The 19,030-nt window shown below is 42.3% G+C and overlaps 1 protein-coding gene across 2 annotated transcripts; it reads left to right on the top strand.

Annotated features, from left to right (window-relative positions):
* The first annotated feature begins 5 nt into the window (after positions 1-5).
* LOC111819704 (protein CutA homolog) lies at positions 6-18,760 on the top strand. 2 transcript variants are annotated; one of them, XM_023727345.1, is made up of 6 exons: positions 6-2,478; positions 7,679-7,827; positions 12,382-12,441; positions 14,071-14,116; positions 14,371-14,420; positions 17,733-18,760. In XM_023727345.1, the coding sequence occupies exons 1-6, from the start codon at positions 2,446-2,448 to the stop codon at positions 17,833-17,835; spliced, it is 441 nt and encodes a 146-aa protein (XP_023583113.1). In that variant the 5' UTR covers positions 6-2,445; the 3' UTR covers positions 17,836-18,760. The 2 variants fall into 2 exon arrangements, with proteins under 2 accessions (XP_023583113.1, XP_023583112.1); XM_023727344.1 differs by lacking the exon at positions 6-2,478 and adding an exon at positions 4,137-4,233.
* The last annotated feature ends 270 nt before the right edge of the window (positions 18,761-19,030 follow it).

Below are 19,030 nucleotides of genomic sequence, written 5' to 3'. Positions count from 1 at the left end.
GCGTGTCTTCTGTGACTGAGAACAGCCGGGTCGTACCAATCGCAATGCCTAGCTGGCGGCACTTGCGCGTTAGGGGGCTGCCAAGCCTCGCGATACCTGGTTCGTTGGTGCCAAATCAAAGGTTGATAGTGGTTTCGGGCTCGGTGCGTCGTTATCTTGGACGTTGCTCAGTTGGGCACATAATCTGACTTTCTAGTCGTCTGGGGTTTTTACTACAGAAAGCGAAGACTTGAAAAAATGCCCCGCGAGCGGAGTGGTGAGGATGGGGACGAACCGAAGGTTAAACAGCCTCTCGAACGCCATCCAGGCTCTCGGCAGCGGCGAGAGGGGTAGTTGTGGAGGCCGCTGCGGCTTTTGCAGCGGCTGAGGCAACACTAGGCGGAGTGGAGGCAGGGGGTGGAATCACGATCCCGCCCCAGACGTGTAACAAGAGGAGGCAGAGGGTCAAGCCTCTGGAAAACGAAATGAAAATTCTCAGTAAGCTGGACAAAGGCGTAAGACCGATGTGGGGCGCCTTTTTGGCGTTGATAAGATTACGGTGAGCACCATTAAAAAAAATTAGAAGGCTATTATTAGTGCCAGCATGGAGAGTGTTTCGCCCATTTGCTCCAAGGTGCTATGCATGCCCCGGGGTATAAACATAGAGAAGATGGAGACTGAATTAATCTTTTGGGTTGAGGACCAGACCATAGGAGGACGTCATCTAACATTGAAGGCCATCTGCAACCAGGTTAATCGCGTTTACAAGTAGCTGGTGGAAACCACGGGGAATGGCAACCAAGAGAAATTTTATGCGAGCGAGGTCTGGTTTGAGAAGTTTAAAAATCGCAACTGTCTGCGGAATGCGAGGTTGATAGAGAAAGAAGAATTGTTAAATGCTGAGTTGGCACCCGAGTATTCCAGGCAACTCCAGAGACTGTTAAGAGCTGGAGGCTATGTGCCTCAACAGGTCTTCAACGCTGAGGTGATAAGCTTATTTTGAAAAGTGCATATGTTTACGTGCTTTTAGAGAAAAAGAAATCCAGAAAGCTTAGAGGAAGCTAAGGACATGATTTCCTTCATTTTTTTGTGCCAATGCCTCAGGTGACAAAATGATAAAAACCATCGCTACTTTACAAAGACCCTAGTCTCACTTGCCGTAAGGAAAAAGGTAAAAAACGTCTTCCTGTTTTCTGGCGATCACACCCCAAAGTATCAGTAACCACTGCCCTCTTTTTGGATTCGTTTCATAAGTGTTTTGTCAAGCCTGAAGTTACTTAACAGAAAAAAATCTGAGTGTTGCTAGTTGTGGAAAGAGGTCCCAGTCACCCGGACTCATTATACTTTGCTCATCATAATGTTGATAATTCTGTTTCTCCCTCTGGAAGGCACTAGCCTTCTTCAGCCCTTGGATCAGGGTATAATTGAAGCTTTCAGGAGTATTACACCAAGCATATGTTTGACCATTTGCTGACGGTATTGAAGAAAACCTTTGCCTTAAACTTTGAAAGAAACATGGCAACATTACAACATAGCCGATGCTTTGGTAGTTATAAAAGAAGAAATGGATGATATAAAACCAGCTGCTCTTAATAAAGCTTGGTGGAAACTTTGGGAGGATGTTGTGAATGATTATGTAGGTTTTCCTAGAATTAATGAAGTTGAAAAAAATTACAGAATCTGCACAAGGGATGGACTTAAAATTCATTGATAGCAAGGCAAGTGAAATCAACGAGCTGCTCAAGTTTCAAGCTTTGGTGATAGAGTCTATACTCATAGACAAGGAAGGAGACAAGTCCTCTGAACCAAAAGTAAAGATGAATCTAAGGAAACTGCTGTCTTACGCCAGGCCTCAGACCTCATCGATGCTGCAATCAATTTGGATCCTTTCCTGGATTGAAGTTTGGCCTTTAAAAATTTCAGTAAATTGCTGTATACCTATAAAGATGCAGAAGAACCTTAGAAATAAAAGCGAAGGAGTTGAAGAAAGAGGGAAGACTCAGACAATGAAGAGGAAGTGGTATGGGTGAAAGACAGATACAGAATCTGATTCTGAGGGGGAGTCTGAGGAGGAGTCTGAGTCTGAATCCAGGTCCAAATCTGAGTCAGAATCTGGGAAGGAGGAGGAGAAGAAAGCTCCAGAAGAGCCTGGACGCTCAGGCGGTAGCACTCAGACTCTTGATATAGCTGAAGAATCTGCCAAAGCCATAAATACAGAGTTAGATTTTTGGAATCTAACCTTGGAATTGAACCTGGAGAGAGTAGAAGTACCTGAATTGAAGGAAGAAGATCCAGAGGCTTCTTCCGAATAACAGTTCATTTCTTGCCATCCTTCCCCTTCTACCCTAACATCACCTTCATTGTGTCCAGCATCCTTATAATCGCCAGCCACAACGTCTTTATCATTTAGTCGTTCAAAAAACATTCAGTGAGCATACTCAGCAAGGTTCTGTGCTAAGACTGGGTATGTCATCTCAGGAAATCATCTCAGGATCTGAGGTAATTAACAGTCTTTAACAGTGCACATTCTTATTAATGTAATAGGTATAAAAGATCAACATCTTGATTTAAAAAAAAAAACAACAACATTGCCATTGAGTTGATTCTGACTCATAGTGACCCTATAGGACAGGGTAGAACTGCCCCATAGGGTTTCCAAGGAGCAGCTGGTGGATTCAAACAACTTTTGGTTAGAAGCCGAACTCTTGACCACTACGTCACCAAGGCTCTGGATTTAGTAGACTTTAATGGTTTTCATAACACCACTCAACCTCATTTTCTCTGACCCTATTTTTTCCAGAGATCCAAAGTTTATCTGTCAATCACTTTTGGAGGTTTTTTGTGTTAACCTTGGCAGTTGAGATGAGAATTCTTGAAATGGTGGCATCATCTTACATTTTATAATGCACTTTTACATTCATCTTCTGTTACTCCTCACTTCAGACCTATGAAGGTGTTAGTCCCTTCTTTACAAAAAACACAAAAAGTCCACCAAAGCTGAGAGGTTCAGCAACTTCTGAGTCTGCACATCTAACAATGTAAATGACAGGACTAGGACGACAACTGGTTTAACTACTTTGCCAGGACTTTGCTAGGAAGTGTATCAGGCCGTCGAGAATTTATAGTCCAGAGGAAGGAGACAGATTGGTAAACAGGTAATTACAATAAGCACAGAGGCTATGAACTGGTAACCTGCAGGCCAAATTTGACAAACAGGTGTGTTTTGTTTGGTCTGCCCAGTTTAAGACAATTTTGAATTGGTTGCCACCATTTTCCCCCCTTTTTTTGTTTAAGGTATTTACAATAAAAACTCACCAATTTAAAAGTGTACAGTTCGTTGAATTTTGGTAATATACAATTGTGTAATCATCACCACAATCAAGATACAGAAGAGTTCCCTCAACCTAAAAAGTTTACACGTGCCCGTGTGCACTCAATTCCTCCCCCACTTCATCTCCAGAGTTATTTTAAAATTAGGATATTTCATGTAAAAAACTGGGTTGAAAAATTAGAAACCTTGGCAACAGTGGCCTCTACATTTCCTAAAAGGGCAATAATCTGCCAGTTAGCTCCTGCTTTTCTTGTTTGCAGCTCCCTCTAGTTTGTTAGATGCGACAACAGGTTGTGTGCATAGCGCCTTGGAAGAGGGATGCGGGATTAATTCTGGGAAGTCTGCACAGAGCAGGTGGCCTGGGAAGATGGAAGAGTTCACTAGGGAGAGGTAGGGAGCAAGAGTGTTCTAAACCAAGGAGGATTTGAAACGAGCTCTAGGGAGGTGGCCATGTGTGTGCTTTGCTTGAATGTTTTTTGTTGGCTGCTTGGGCCTCTAAAGTGGAACGGCTTTGTGTATTATTAGTGTCTTGTATATCTAAGAAAAGGTTAATTTTTTTATGCATCTCTAGGAATTTTCTGTTTGTTTGAATGGGGAGGGGAAATAGCATTTTTATTTTTGTAGGGGTTGTATGTTTCAAAAGAAAACATTGCTTGGTGAAAATTCTGCCCTCTTTCCCCGCCCTCCCACTATCTTGCGGACCAACCGGGCGGGGCGGGGCAGGGCGGGGCGGCCCGCTGCTGGTGGAGGGTGGGAGGGGGCAGTTTAAGCCCTCAGTGCCCGCCCACGAGCCCGCCACTTCGCTTGGGGCTGCCACTCGCGATCGCTGCTGCGGCTGAAGTACTAGCGCCGCCATGGACAAGCTGGGCTCGCGGTGCACTCTGCCATGCTATCCGCGGCCCTGTGTCATTATATGCCTCCTGGTGAGTGCCCCACGCCACGGCGAACCTCTGAGCCCCCTCATCCCCCAACCTGGGGTCTGAGAGAGGAGGAAAAGAAAGCAAGAAAGACCACTTCTCTTCACTACTTTTGGGATTTTAAGCCGGGGGCAGGCAGACGGGATGAAAGATGAGATCCCTGGAGGTACCGTCCGGTGTTCTGGAGATTGTAGCGGTTCTGAAGGAGACTGCAAGCACGCCTTCACTTCCCACCTGTGAGGAGGGGTGATGGCAGGTTCATTGCTAGGGGAAGAGAGGGGAGGGGAAGGGATGTCTGCTGGTGAATTCTTATCCAAGGGTCACATGATAGTCTTTTCCTCTTTCTACTGCAGTTACCATCATAGCCTTTCTGTCATTTTCTGGGGCTCTGTTTTCTTATCTCCGAAATTCTTTTAAAATGTTAAGGTAGGAAGTGATAACTGAGTAACCCCAGTGGTGGTGGTGATGGGAAGGGGGGAGTAGGTGGAAAGGAGAACTGGAGGGGAGGGTCAGAAGCCCAGGGTTCCAGCCCAGCTCCGCTGCTCACTTTTTGGGTGATCTCTTCCTTTTTCTGTCTCCTGGTCTGTAAAAATTAGCACAGGCTTGGCTAGGTCAGTGGCTATTAACTTTTTTGGAATTGTAATAAAACTTTTTCTCTGAGTTTTTTGTTGTTGTTGTTGTTTTTGTTTGAAAGTTCTAGATCCATACTTGGGGAAAATGTATACACACAATGTTGCATTCATTTTCAGAATATTCACAGATTGCTTAAAGCTAAGAGGATTACAAGTTTAGAACCATTGGCTTAGGTGATTTCTAGTGCCCCGTCTGCTTTAATACTGAGACTGTAATGTAAATTATAACCTCCTTCCATAGTGAATACTCCAGGACAAAAAGGAAGAATGAAATATGATATAACTGAAAGAATACATAGAATATTTTTAAAGAATGTAAAATTAGAAAAGGTGGACAGTAATAAATATAAAAGGTTATAGCATAATTTAAAGGCTTTTCTTTTAAAATTATAGTAAATCTTTTCCCATCATACTAACTATTTCTGTTAGGGAATATTGTGATGTGTGTATTTTCCATTAATTTTGCAGTCATGTAATGTCACTTTCTAATATATCGCAGTCCACCCTTGGTTCCAAACTGAGCTTTCATGCTTCTGGATGATACTTTGTTGATGAGGTCCACAAACATTTCTCAAGTGCCTACTCCCTGCCAGGGTTTGTAAGGTGCTGGGAATACAGAAATGAATGAGACTATGAAGAGCTCACATCCAGTAGGGGAGGCATATGTAAACAACTGTATTTCAGTGTGACAAACGGTACAACAGAAAGATGATTAGCAACATTCCTGGCCTCTATCCACTAGATGCCAATAGCATCCCCTCCTCGGTTGTGATGATCAAAAATGTTTCCAGATTTTGTTACCTGGGGCTGTAAATTTGTCTGGAATTTAGAACTACTGGGTTAAGTGAAGCTGAGATGGCTCCAGTATCCATTCCTAGGCTCACTGCAGTCCACAAGAGCCCAAAATGTGAGGCAGGAGTCTTGGGTTCAAGTCCTGATTCTGTCATTGAGTTTCTGTATGTTCTGTCTAGATTTCCTCATCTGTTAAATAAAGGATTGTCTTAGATGATACCTGAGGGCTCATTTACTTCTTAGTATTCTGACTTCATGAGCTCATGTTAAGATTTTCAACACATTATAGATAAGTGTATATTTAATCTTATTAGCTCTTTGTCTAAGACCTGCTTACTGAAATGCCCCAGATCTTCTCAAGGAATGGCCTCTTGGTTGGGAAACAGGCTTGTATGGTACTTCCCTCCCCTCCTAGTCACCTGAGTGGCTTAATTTCCTCTTTATGTGCCAACCACCCCCCAGTGAGTACTCTTTTTGCCTAGAATCTGTGCTGGGAGTCCTCTTAGAGTGATGTAGTTGGGTATCTTACAGAGCAGTTCTCTGCTTGAAACATCACTAAGGTGGGTGATGCAAAAGCCCTGCATACTTCAAAATGCTATTCAGAGTCCTAGTAACAAAATCTTGTTGGTTTATTAATTCATAAGTTAACAAGTATTTATTGAGAAACTGCTGTGTGCCATGAACTGTGCTGGGGACTAAGTAGTGAGCACCTTTATTGAATTAGTGATTACAAATTGCTTTTCATATCCTGTTGAACCCCATGACAGCTCTGGGAGGTAGTCAACACGAGTGTCACAATCCCTAATTTCTAGATAAGATTATTGAAGGGAAGAGGATATAACTTGTCAAAGGCCACAATCAGCTAGCAGTACTGGCACCTGGGATTTAAATCCTCTTCTGTATTTTTTCCCACTATAGTCTTAAGTGAGTTGCCATTAAAAAAAATAAAATAACAATAAAAGCTTCATTGAAAAGCCTGGTTCTTTTTTTTTTTCTTGCATGGTCACTGGTTTAGTTCAGAGGACTAGTATGTTGAATCGGAGGCTTTGATGTAGGTGGTTGGAGAAGGCCTGTTAGTCAAACTGAAGCTAAACACATAAAAACGCTACTCAGGCTCTGCCAAGAAGTAGAAGCCAGGATGCAGGTGATAATGTAAAACGAGTGGGAGGACAAAGGTTCATTTGAGCAAGGCATGAGCCCTGGGCTAGATGGCAAGAGAAGCAGGCTCTTGTTCAGCGTTCACCTGAGTCACAGTGTGACTCCTTGAAAGTTGCCCCTATCCCTGTTATTAAGTCCATTATACCCCTAAGTAGAGAACCCTGGAATGGAAGATATTCTCCAGCTTTTCTTATTTTCTCCTGTTTTAAATGTTTACCATTAAAATAATAAAATTTTTTGTTGGTTGTCTACTCAGTATTTACAATCCAACTCAGATGGCACCTTTTCAAAGCCTTTTCTTGCTCCCTCAGAGCCTTCCTCTAGGATCCCCAGCTCTCAGTTACAGTAGCACAGGCCACACTGCTTTAGAATTGGTCTGTTTACAAGGCTACCTTTTCTACTAGACTACCCATGTCTGGTACATCCACAAACAAGTAGAAGTGAAATTGCTCCCTAAAACATGGAGTACTTGATGGACGTAAGAGCTTACCATTTGTAATTATCTCCACAGGCCAGCAGCAGTTCAGTGTATGCTGAGACTTTACCTCTAATAGTTTTTTACAATAAAAGTGAATTTCAAGTCATCTAGACTTGAGTCTTAATCCTGACTTCATCAATTAAAAGCTATGTGATTTTGAACAAGTTTATTTCTTAGCCTCCATTTTTCATCTGTAAAATGCAGAGGAAAATGTGAAGTCACGAAAACTTTTTCTTTAAGCATTAAAGCTCATACAGACCTCACAAATTATTATTGTGTAAATGGAGATGGGATGAGACAATCCCAGCTTTAGTCCCAGCCTGCTTGAGGTGGGAGGTGTTGAATTGGTGATGTCACTGCTGACCAGTGTTCTTCATTTCCCACCATGTAGATCCTGACAGCTGCTTTCCTGACATATCCCATCCTCAAGACCCTTAGCCTACAGCTCCATTCATCTGTTACCGGCAGCTATGTCTCCGGCACTCACTCCATCGTCTTTGTCAACTGTCCCAATGAGCAAATTGCCAGAGACATTGCCAGGTATGGTGAAGGGGCTCAGATGCTACCCCAGGAGGCTGGGGGAGCTACCAGGATGCTCCAGATGGGCCACTTTGGGGCTCTTCTCTACTGACAACCCCATCTGTTCAGTGATGAACTACACAGCTATCTACTTGGGGTGAAATGAGGAACACAGCTGGATGATCAACCCACGGATCCTGCTGCTGGGCCTGAAAATTTTGAGTGTTACATGGGGGCATATGGGGATATAAGACCTAGAGAGATAGGTGGCTTGCCCAAAGTGTTAAGGTAAGAGAACAGTAGAACCCTTCAGGTTGACAATTCAAGTCTCCTAGGTCTTGGCCCAGCAGTCTTTCTTCTTGAAGGCATTCTCTTTGTTCAGTCCCAGAAGTGCTCACTATGACAAGTGAGAAGGAGAAGGCCATCCCAAGTATTTGTTAATTTTCTAGAAGCAGATGTGGTGTGGTAGAAAGAGCACCAGACTTGGAATCAGACACGGTTTGAATCTTGGCTCTGCTACTTACTGTGTGACCTTGGGCAAGTCTCTTCCCTTCCCTAAGCCTTAGTTTTCTGAATTATAGGATACCACCACCTACCTCTCAGGGTTGTTGGGAGGATTAAATGATATAAAATATGTACATTGCTTACCCCAGTAACGAATATGTCAAGGATGGATTACCCAATAAGCAAGGTACGCAAGGCTTGCTTGTGCTAATTAATCTGCAGTGCATAATTTCACCTGTTTTTTACCACATCTAAGTACAAGTAAGCCTGTGTGTACCTTGCTTACTGCTTAACCTGCCCCTGAGTATAGTAGATGTTCAACAAATGTTTGTTATATCTGAATTTTATTACTTCTCTCTTCTTTATAGATGCAGCTTTGAAGAGGGTTAGTGGGGCTGGAGGGTAATGGGTTTGGCTCTTTGCTCCCTTTCTTCTTTCTCCACAACTCAGCATGCTTGAAGTTGATGTTAGACTAAGTTATAGTGTTTTAAAATGTTAGATACAGTCTTTGGGGGTACACAGCTTCCAAACTGGTGGTCTCAGGTTAACGTTGCATTTGATTCCATCTTTCCTTCCCTCAACCACAATGCCTACTTTTCCCTCATTAATATTACCTTTGGAGAACAGCTCTTGCCTAAAAGAACCTATGATTATCCCAGGAATAGGACCACAGTATTTAGCAGCTAGAAACTGATAATCCCCTCTGATGCTTCTGGTACACCCAGGGTTTGTGCTGAGCTGTCTTTTCTCTGGACCCCTAGATTAGCCAATCTAGGTTCTATCCGGAAACAACTTCAGCTAACACCTGTGGGTTTGGGAGGAAAAGGAATACATGGGATTCTAATTGGTTGAAAGATCAGTTCAGGTAAATGAATCAGTACCAACTTGGAGAGAGGTCTCTGTTGTCTTCTTACATTTAAGGTTGCTGATAAGAAGTTGAGTGTTAATTGGGGTCTCATTCCTTTGTAGGTAATGTTTTTTCTCCGATAGTTTTTAGGATTTTCTCTTTGTCTTAATGTTCATGGCTGCTCTGGTTTCCATCACCTCCAGACAAGGAATGTTGCTTTCATCTTTTGTGGCAGTAACCTCTTGCATGTTCCCATGCACATCTCAGTGGTGTCTTTTATTCTTTGGGTTTTCCTCATAGTTTCTGGTATGTAAAACATTCTGCTTATTGTGTTCTGACATGGCTAAGTAATAAGTATTTTCTGTTATTTCTAGAGTTTGGTATGAGTGGGTAGGCTGCAACTTGTGTTCAGTCTATGAAGTTGAACCAGAAGTCTGAAGTGGAGTCTTTAGTAATGTGGCTATGGAGCTCTCACCACAACCTGTCCTGTTTAGTATTTTTACTAGAGATTTGGATAGAAGAGAAGCAAACAGCCTTAGTTTCCAGGACTTGTGGAAGGAGAGTAAATATACGGTGCATGAGGAGGAGGGCCCCATAAATGTTAGCTGGCAGGAACTCCAACTTTAGCAGCAGAACCAGCATCAGGACCAGATCCTTAGCTCCGGTTTAGTGCTTACTCTTCCACACTCTGCTGCTTTTCAGTTCTAGTTCCTGACAGTGTTCTTAGATCTACCATTGACAGGCACATTCTTAACTAGAAAAATCTCCTATTGGGATTGGGGGTGGGGGTAACTTTGAATGCTGAATCAGGAGTCCTGATTCCAGTCCCCTCTCTGCTGCCAACTCCACATATGACCTTAGACAAATCTCCTCTTGGCTTTGATCTCCATATATGTACAATGAAGAGACTGAATTAGACCAGGGTGGCAAACACAAATGGCTATAGACATAAATGAGTAATGTGGGCTGGGGTATAACAGTGAAGGATGATGGTAGATAGCAACCCTAACTCTTCTTCCTAGGTGGTGTACAAATTTAGTGTTGGGAGGAAAGATAGCAACGGGAACTGTGTTGATCTGAGAAGTGTATTTCATGCCTAGATGGAACAGCAACCGCTCAGCTCTAGCTAAATGTGACCTTGTAGCACTGCAGGCCCAGTGGTGTAAGACTTGCTTTTTTTGTGTGTGAGAGAGAAGGCAGATAATCTGTATTTTGTGTGTGTGAAATATCCTGATATTAAACATTGGTAACAAAGTCAACATTTTTTAAATGTCATGAGGGCCAAACCATTTATTTGTCTGTGAATCACTAGTCCATGACCTTTGGCCTGGATCGTTTCCAGAGGCCTACTAGCTCTTGGATTCTATCTTCTACTTTCCTCACATGAGCATGACAGCCTGAGATCCCCATCTGTGGCTCATAGCTGGTCTTGAGTATGTTTTAAAATTGAGTTCAATTATCTTTCTGCCTCTTTTTTTTTTTTTTTTTTTTGCCATAGGGCCTTTTTGAATAGCACAGTCCTCCAGAGTTCTACAACCTTTCACCCAAGGTTGCTGTGATCAGCCACTGAGTTCACACTTCCAAAGAGATTGGAAAGGGCCTGTGAGGCAGTGCAATTATTTTTTCTAGAGGCTTAACTCAACCCCTGTGTTTGCATGCCATTTTTAGAACCAACAAAATGAGATTTCTCAGCACGTGATTGAGTGAGACACACAGCGGTTGTTTAAACACATTTGCCCCATGTACGTCTCCTTACAGTCAGGGATTTATTGAGCTCCTGGAACTTTCCAAGGGAGTGAGGATGGTTTTGCCACATTAATATGGATCCTTAAATAGAGCACTGTTCAGTCCGGGACTCAAGGGAAGAGAAAGTAGGTCAATTCTCTTGGCAGCATCTGAGGAAAGAGGGACCAGTGAGCAGGGCTCAGATAAGGTTTGTTTGGCAGGTCCAAGCCCTTCAGAACAGACCAGGCTGTCTGACAGCTGAGAAAGGTTTGCCAGGGCCCGTCTCACTTCAGGCTTTAGGTTTTGATACTTGGGAACTCTTCTTCCTTGCATTGATGACTTGGTGGTGCTCCTGTTTCTATGACACCTGAACTAGTTGAAACATATTATTGTGATCACCAGTGCTCTGCACAGGAAGTAGACTGAGATTGAAAGCTGGTGGGGACTTAGATGATCAGACCAGGGATTCCAACCTGTGGTCTGTCAAAAAAAATCTTAGAGGTCTGCAAAGGTGATGATTGTGCTCTTAGGGCTGTGGTAGGTGAAAAGAGTCTACATTTGCCAAAGACAAACATAGGATATGATGAAAATTTTTTGCTTTTGCTTAGAGTTGTACCAACCCTGTGTTGTCACAGGGGTATGTACAAATGAGAAGCACCGGGTATCAGCCAGATATGTGTCTGAGAAATAAAAGCAGAAGAAAGTGGTTTAATAAAAAGAATTCTTGGTGGTGATTGGGTTGGAAACCACTGACCTAAACCAGTCCTCTCATTGTACAGCAGGAGAGTCAGGTCAAGAGAGGCGGGAAGTGTTTATCTCAAAGCAGGTGCTTAAATACTTATTACTGGAATAAAAGAACGTACTTGGCCTGTGGTCACACAGCCATCCTCTGCATGGCCCCCGGGCTCTCTGTCAACCCAGAACTAAAACAATTCCTGAGGCCAACTCTTCAGACAAAGAATGGATTGGACTGTGGGACATAAAATGATACTCGTGAAGAGTGCGCTTCTTAGCTCAAGTAGCTGCATGAGACTAAATGGGCAGCTTCTGTCCGGAGGTGAGATGAGAAGGCAGAGAGGGTTAGGAACTGGGTGAACGGACATGGGAATCGGGTGGAAAGGAGGAGTGTGCTGTCACAGTATGGGGAGAGCGGTTAGGGTCATATAACAATGTATGTATAAATTTTTATATGAGAAACGAAATGTAAACTTTCACTTAAATTACAACAATAAACAAACAAAAAAACTACCTTCTCACGACTGCTTCCCTACTTCTCTCTCCACCCAGGCAAGGACTTATGAAAAGCTCTGTCTTCAGTAGTGCACAGCGGTTATGGAATGTGCTGGTTTTGGGGGTGGGCGAATGGGGGTAAGAGCATCCTAAATGGTTATCTATTTGGTCTCAGGTTTCCTGGGTAATTCCCAGGAACTCTTGTTCCCTTGCCCCTTGTCTAAGATCCTAGGCACTTGCTCCATTCATTTGCACTCTGTTTGCTTTAGGGCCCTACTGGATAAGAAGCTGGCTGCTTCTGTGAACATCCTGCCCAAGGCCTCCTCACTGTGAGTTTTACCATGGCCAGCGGATGGGGGGTGGGAGTGCTAGTGTGTGGTCCTAGCTGGTGGAAGGAATGCTGAAATAACATGGAACTGTCAAAGAGTAACTCAAAGGCATTTAATTAATTAACAATTCCCTGTTGGTTTTTATTCAGAGGAGATGAATTAATGGGTTTATGCTATCTAACAAAAGCAAAAATAGGCTATACATAAGAGAAGGCAGAAAAACTGTGCATGGCCTAAGAATAGTGAATCTTGTTTGCAGATTCTTTAGTTAAACCAATTAGCTTGCTGTTGGCAAAGAAGTCAGACTGGGCATTCCATCCTTGAGTAAGCCAACTGGGGATATCAAATAAAAAATTTTCCATTGCTTTTGGATTCTCTGGAAAACCTTGAAAGTTTAGCATATATGACAGGCTGTTTCTGTGTATTTTCTGCCTTTCAAGTAATTCCCACCTTCAGTTCAGTTAAGCCTGGTCTGCACCATTTCCCTCATCAGAATATTTCAGCATTCCAGTACTAGTAGTGCAGGATTTGTCAGCTGCCTCTCTGTTTTTTAATCTCTCTGCCTGTTTCACATCTCTTCTCCTCCCCCATGAAAAAATAGAAATAATATCAACTCTAAATGTCAGAATGGAAAGTGCCATATAATGATAAAAGTTATCATTTATCTTTTCCCCAATGGTGTTCCCTCGGTGACTCACATCATCTATACCAGTGGCTCTCAAATTTGGTTGTGCTTTAGATTCCTGAGTTCCACCCTAGATCTTCTCAATTAGTCTCCCTAAGGATTCCAAGTCTCTGAATTTTTAAAAAGTTGTACAAGAGATTCACATAGAGCCAGTCTGGGAACTAGTGCTTGGGGACTGGAATAGCATTTCAGCCTGGCATTCCCTCCACATGTCCATCCTTCCTCTTAATACAGCTCTGTGAGATAGACAGGGCCAATGACCTAGGTCATCTTAGACTTGCCCTGGGTCAGTGTAGATTTTCTCAGGCCAGGTTTCTTTCCTTTCCCATGATGTGTTCTTACACTCTTTTTCTGAACATCGTCACTAACTTTGTTTTTAATTTTTGGGCTTACTTCTGTATCTTACAAGGCTCACTTCCTCCCTGAAGCCTTCTGTGCTTTTTTATTTATCTATCTTTGGGCACTCAACTTTGACAGTCAGTGATTAAATAGTACCAGTTCAAAGGGGAGACTCCAGAATGGTGGGAGGGGCCTGGAAGCCATGAATGCAGGATGAGCATTTGAAATAGCTGGGGGTGCCCAGCTTGGGCTTAGGAATTTCTGTGGGTTGTCCTGAGGTGGTTCTTCATCTAGTCAGTCAGAGAAAACAACTAGGTGGCAGATGTTGGCTCTCCATAAGAAAAAAACTCTTCTCATGTGAAAACCTGTAAGTTAGATAGACTTCTTCAAGATATAGATGGTGAGCCTCAAGAAGATGCTCGATGCATGCATTAGAATGGTTGGACTAGATGACCTGTGGCGCCAGGCCAACTCTGGACTGCTGTATGTGGGCTTGGAGAGATTTTGAAGTTTCCTCCTCAGTGAGTCATCTAGATGAGTCAAGTTTGACGTCTCACTAAGCTCCTCTTGTGAGCATTATAACTTGGTTTTGTTCTTTTCCCCAGGTACTACTGGAAAGGAGAGATAGAAGAAGCCACAGAGATCCTGCTGGTGAGTCAGAATGGGAGGCCTTGATCGGGAATTGAGTGAGACCAAGGTTTTTTTCTCAGTTTCCAATTACAAACTAGCAAAAATAAACTGAGTTTTCTGCCACACAGAAGAAGCCCTAGGTTCATTTGTGAGCTAGTGACAGGGCCTGGTGACCTGGGAAGAATGTTGTCTCCTAAATGGCCATGTGAATGAGCAGCTGCAGGCCTAGGGCTGAGGTACTAAAGCAATGATTTTTGTTTTTCCTCCTTTTACAGTTAATAAAGACAAAGACTTCCAAAGTCCACATGCTTTCCAGCTACATCAGGTAAGGCTGGCATCTCTTCTTGCTCATTCACCACAGGACCAGCCAGAGAAGCTCTGGGGACTAAGTGAATTATCATGAAAAGCAGGAGACCTGGAGCCTAACCACCAGCCTTCTACATGACCCTGGGCAAGTCCCTGTCGCTCTCTGAGCCTCGGATTCTTCATCTGTAAAATGAAGGGCTAGAATGAGAGAGTTTAAGCTTGACTTAAGCAGCAGTTTTCAAAATTTTTTTCTCAGGACCCCCTTAGATTCTTAAAAATTATTGAGGACCCCAGAGAGCTTCGCTTATGTGTATGTGGGTTATATCTATTGAAGTATACTGTATTGGAAATTAAAACTGAGAAATTTTAAAAATATTTTTTAGTTCATTTAAAAATAACAATAGTAAAACCATTATATATTAACATAATACATTTTTATGGAAAATAACTATATTTTCCAAAATAAAGAAAATTTTATAAGAATGGCATTAATTTACATTTTTGCAAAATCTTTTTAAATGTCTGGCTTAATAAAAGATAGTTGGATTCATATTTGTAACTACATTTAGTCTGATCCAACATGTTGCTTTGGTTGAAGTATATGAAGAAAACGTGGCCTCACACAGATACGTCATTGGAAAAGGTAGGAGTATTTAAATAGTCTTTTTAGATAACTGGATATTCTTTGATGCTGGACCAAAACTTGATAAGTCATTGGTTACAGTGTGGAATTTGAAACCATATCAGTGACCTTTTTGTACTGTTTTATTAAAATCTTGAACTCTGAATGGTTTTTTACACTTGTATGATATTGTAACATCATACATTAATCATTTGGAAAATACTGGTTCATGGAATTATGCAGGCTTTTCAAATGTTGACATTTCTTTATATAATATCAAAAAATTATATTAATATCACTTCTGATCTCAGAAAAGTACTGGACACTTTCAATCTCATGATGAATTCACGTTTTCCAAATTCTAATTTTTGCTTGAAACTATGAATTTTATCTTTGGCAACAAATGATGTAAGTTGTTTTCTTTAGAGTGATGGACTCACTGTTCATATTTGAGAAAATGTTCACCTAATACTCAAGTCTGAGTAACTATAATTTGTCAGTTGTTCTTTCAAGTAAAAATGGTGTTCCATGAAAAAAGTAGCTTTAGCTTTCAACTCAGTCAGACAAGTTTAAGAAAACTGCTGAACTTAGGTAAGCAGAAGTGTTTTATATATAACACTTCTGGATGTATACTTCCCATTTTATCACGCACAATATTAAAAAGACATGTATTCAAGGGTCATTATTTCATAAGAGTAATTTTTATCACTTTAACAAGAATGCCCTTAAGTGAAATTGACTTTTTAAATGCAAGTGTGTAGTGGTGAATACAATGACAGCTAGAACAGTTTGGTGCCACTGTCTTGATGCATGCTAAGGCACCAGCAGTTTTACCCATCATGGCTTTTGCACTATGTCAACATAGTGAAAATGATAAATAGCAAATTAGTATTATTATGAAAATAGTTTTGATCTCGTGGACCCCTGAAAGAGTCTTGGAGATCCCCAAGGGTCAGTGGACCCCACTTTGGGAAACCAGTCTAAATCTTTATCACTCAAAGTATGGTTTGTGGAATTGGCATCCCCTGGAAGCTTGTCAGACATGCAGAATCTTACGTTGACCTGAGACCTACTGAATCAGAAACTGCAGTTTAACAAGATTCTCAGGTGATTCATATGTACACTAAAGCTTGAGAAGCACTGGTCTAAACCAGTAGTTCATAACACTGGCTACATACTAGAATCACTTGGAGAACTTTTTCAAACTACTAGTCTAGTCCCACCTCACAATTCTGATTTAATGTGTTTGGGTTGGGGATCAAGTATGTTGGTTTGGGGAAAAGCACTGTGGGTTGACTAATGTGCAGTCAGGGATGAAAACCACCTATCTGGATGATAAAATCCTTTTCTTTCACATCTTAGGGAACCAGGATTCTGTGAATACATGACTATTCCCTGATCTTAATTCTAGCTATAGACAGGGCGTTTGTGAGTTACTGCCTTAGCAGAGGTGATAGAATAAGGCGCCTTTGGTAGAAACAGCATTGTTGAGAAATTACAGCTTAACTGGTAAGAGACAACTTCAGGGTTAAGAGATCAAATTCCAGAGCTTGACCTCCTGGCTCAAATCCTGGCTCCCCCACTTGTTAGTTGTACCAAAAGTATATGTAAATTGTTTAGACTGTATATGCCTCAGTTGCCCCATCTATAAAGTGGGGATCAGACCAGTTCCTTGGGTTGTTATAAGGTTTGGAATAAACATATATGAAATACACACATAAAGTGCTATGTCAGTGTCAGCTCTTACTACTAAAGTGTTAAAAATGTCCTTTACTCTGAATTCTATATGCCTTCTCATAAAAACATATACATCGGTACAGGTTTCCATGAAGTAAGTTAACAAAACTCATTATCCTCAGGCACTGGATAAAATTATCTAACTCACTCCAAATGTTTGAGCATGTATTAATATGTTGTGATTTATTAAGCATGATATCACATGACAACTTCACAGTGCCTCACTGAGTAGAAAGGAATTGGGGGATTATTACCCCTGTTTGACAGACAGGATACCGAGGCCCAAGGCCTCATGCTTCTTCAGTTTGGCAAGTGAAGAGAACTTACATTGTGTGACAAGAACCAGGTGAAAGAAACAGGGGAGAGATTCCTGTGGGCTTTGGTGGTCAGAGAAGATCCTTTGGAAAAGGTAAATGGTTGAGTTGGGTCTTGAGGGATAGAGAGGCTTTCAACTGGCTGACAGGAGCAGAGAGAAATCTCTATTTGGGGAAGAGAATAAAGAGGCAGTGGGAGTGTGTTTGGGGAAAGCCCAATGACCAGAGTTACTAGTGTGGGATAGTAATAAAAACAGTGCCTAAATTTAACTAATGTATACCATGCCAGTCAGTGTACTAGATAAATGCTTAATATACCTTGTCTCATTTAGAACTCAGCAATTCTTTCAGGAAGATACTATGTTTATCTCCTCTTTTGTAGGTGTCTTTATAGAATTTAAGTGACTTGCCATAGCTACACAACTAATAAAGGGCAGGCTTGGAATTTGAACTCTTATTTGTGAGATTCTAAAGCCATCTGGCCCACTTGACCCTTGCCGACAGATGGGAAACATAGGTTCTGGAGTGGTGGGCCATAAGCTAAACAGGTGGGCTGTGGCAGATTGCAGAGGGACTCAAGTGAGGCTCGCCAGTTGGTTTCATTGCATGGACTGATTCTAATCATAGTCACTCACAGGGCTGTGTTTTCTTTCCATAGGTTGGTGCATCCTTTTGAAATCCCAGAGGTCTTCAGTCTTCCCATGAACCAAGGAGATGCACATTTTTTTAAGTGGCTTGAGGAGGGCATGGAGGAAAACTGAGCGGAGAAGGAGGTTTTTTATGCATCCTCGTGGCCGCCTCTAGCCTTCATCAGTTGCACTTTGGGGAAGGGGAGACCTCTTTCTGCTTTCCAGCATCTCTGGACTCCTTGTTCCTGTAAGCACAGAGAAGCTAAATAACCTGTGGAGGCCGAAGGGCTAAGGCTCCTGAGGCTGGAAGAAGAGGCTGGGCTGGTCAGGCCAAGCAAGAACCCAGTGGAACTTCTGAGTGCCTCATGCTTAAAGGTGGCTAGGAGGTGGGGGGGTGTGAGGATGATTGGCTGTGTATAGGGGCCAGGAGTAGGTGGCAATGAGGATGAGATTTGTCATCTTCAGTCACTGAGACTACCTCAAGTGCCTAAGATGTATGGCTCTCTTGCTTATTAGGAGGAAACAGCCTGATGACCTTGTTCACCCTGAAGTATATGGGGTGAATGCCTTCTTCTAGGGGAACTGGCAAGTGCCTTATCCAAAAGGATGAATTGCTAATGGTGAAATTTCAGGAATTAGCAGGATTATTTCTCCTAGCTAAAGATGGCATTTGTTGCTCCTGAGTCGTGAGGAGGTGACACTGGGAATGGACTTCTGACTGTGTGTAGGACTGGGGGAATATTGGAGCTTAGACATAGCCCCATGAGTTGGGAGTCTTTGCTAGCCTGAATGTGATAGACATTAGAAGGGTCTGATGCCTTGCTCAGTGGAGACCTAGGTTCTGAGCCCACCATACTTCTTTTCTTGAGTATTGAAATTGAGTGTCCTAAAGTGGGAAAGAACCTTGGGGATCTGCCAAAGCAGTTTTTCAGACTTGTTCCACAGAGCCCTAGGGGTTGACAAAAGTTACCTTGGGAGCTTCCTGAGGATATAAGGTACCTCACCAATACTTCAACCAATGCAACTATGCTTTTACTACTTTTATGTATTGAATTCCCTTGTAAGATTTGCTTTAATTAAAAAAAAAAAAAAAAACTTTGCTAAAGATATGTAAACCACTGGTCTAAGGCAATCTCCATTTTATAGATTACTAAAGGAAACAAGTCCACTGAGGTCCAGAAAGGGGGTGGTGTGTTGAGTTATGAACGGTACATCCAAGGCTGCTCATCCCTGTCTGATGCTCTCCTACACCTGTTCCAGGGGTCTCAAGTGGAAGGAGGCTGGGAAGGTGGTGGTCAGCAGAGTCCTCTAGAGTAAGAAGAAAGAT

Source organism: Trichechus manatus, unplaced genomic scaffold (genome assembly GCF_000243295.1).
Source record: "Trichechus manatus latirostris isolate Lorelei unplaced genomic scaffold, TriManLat1.0 scaffold00016, whole genome shotgun sequence".
Classification (NCBI taxonomy): Eukaryota; Metazoa; Chordata; class Mammalia; order Sirenia; family Trichechidae; genus Trichechus; species Trichechus manatus.
Note: the sequence above shows the minus strand (reverse complement) of the source record. Positions and strands in the feature narration are given on the sequence as shown.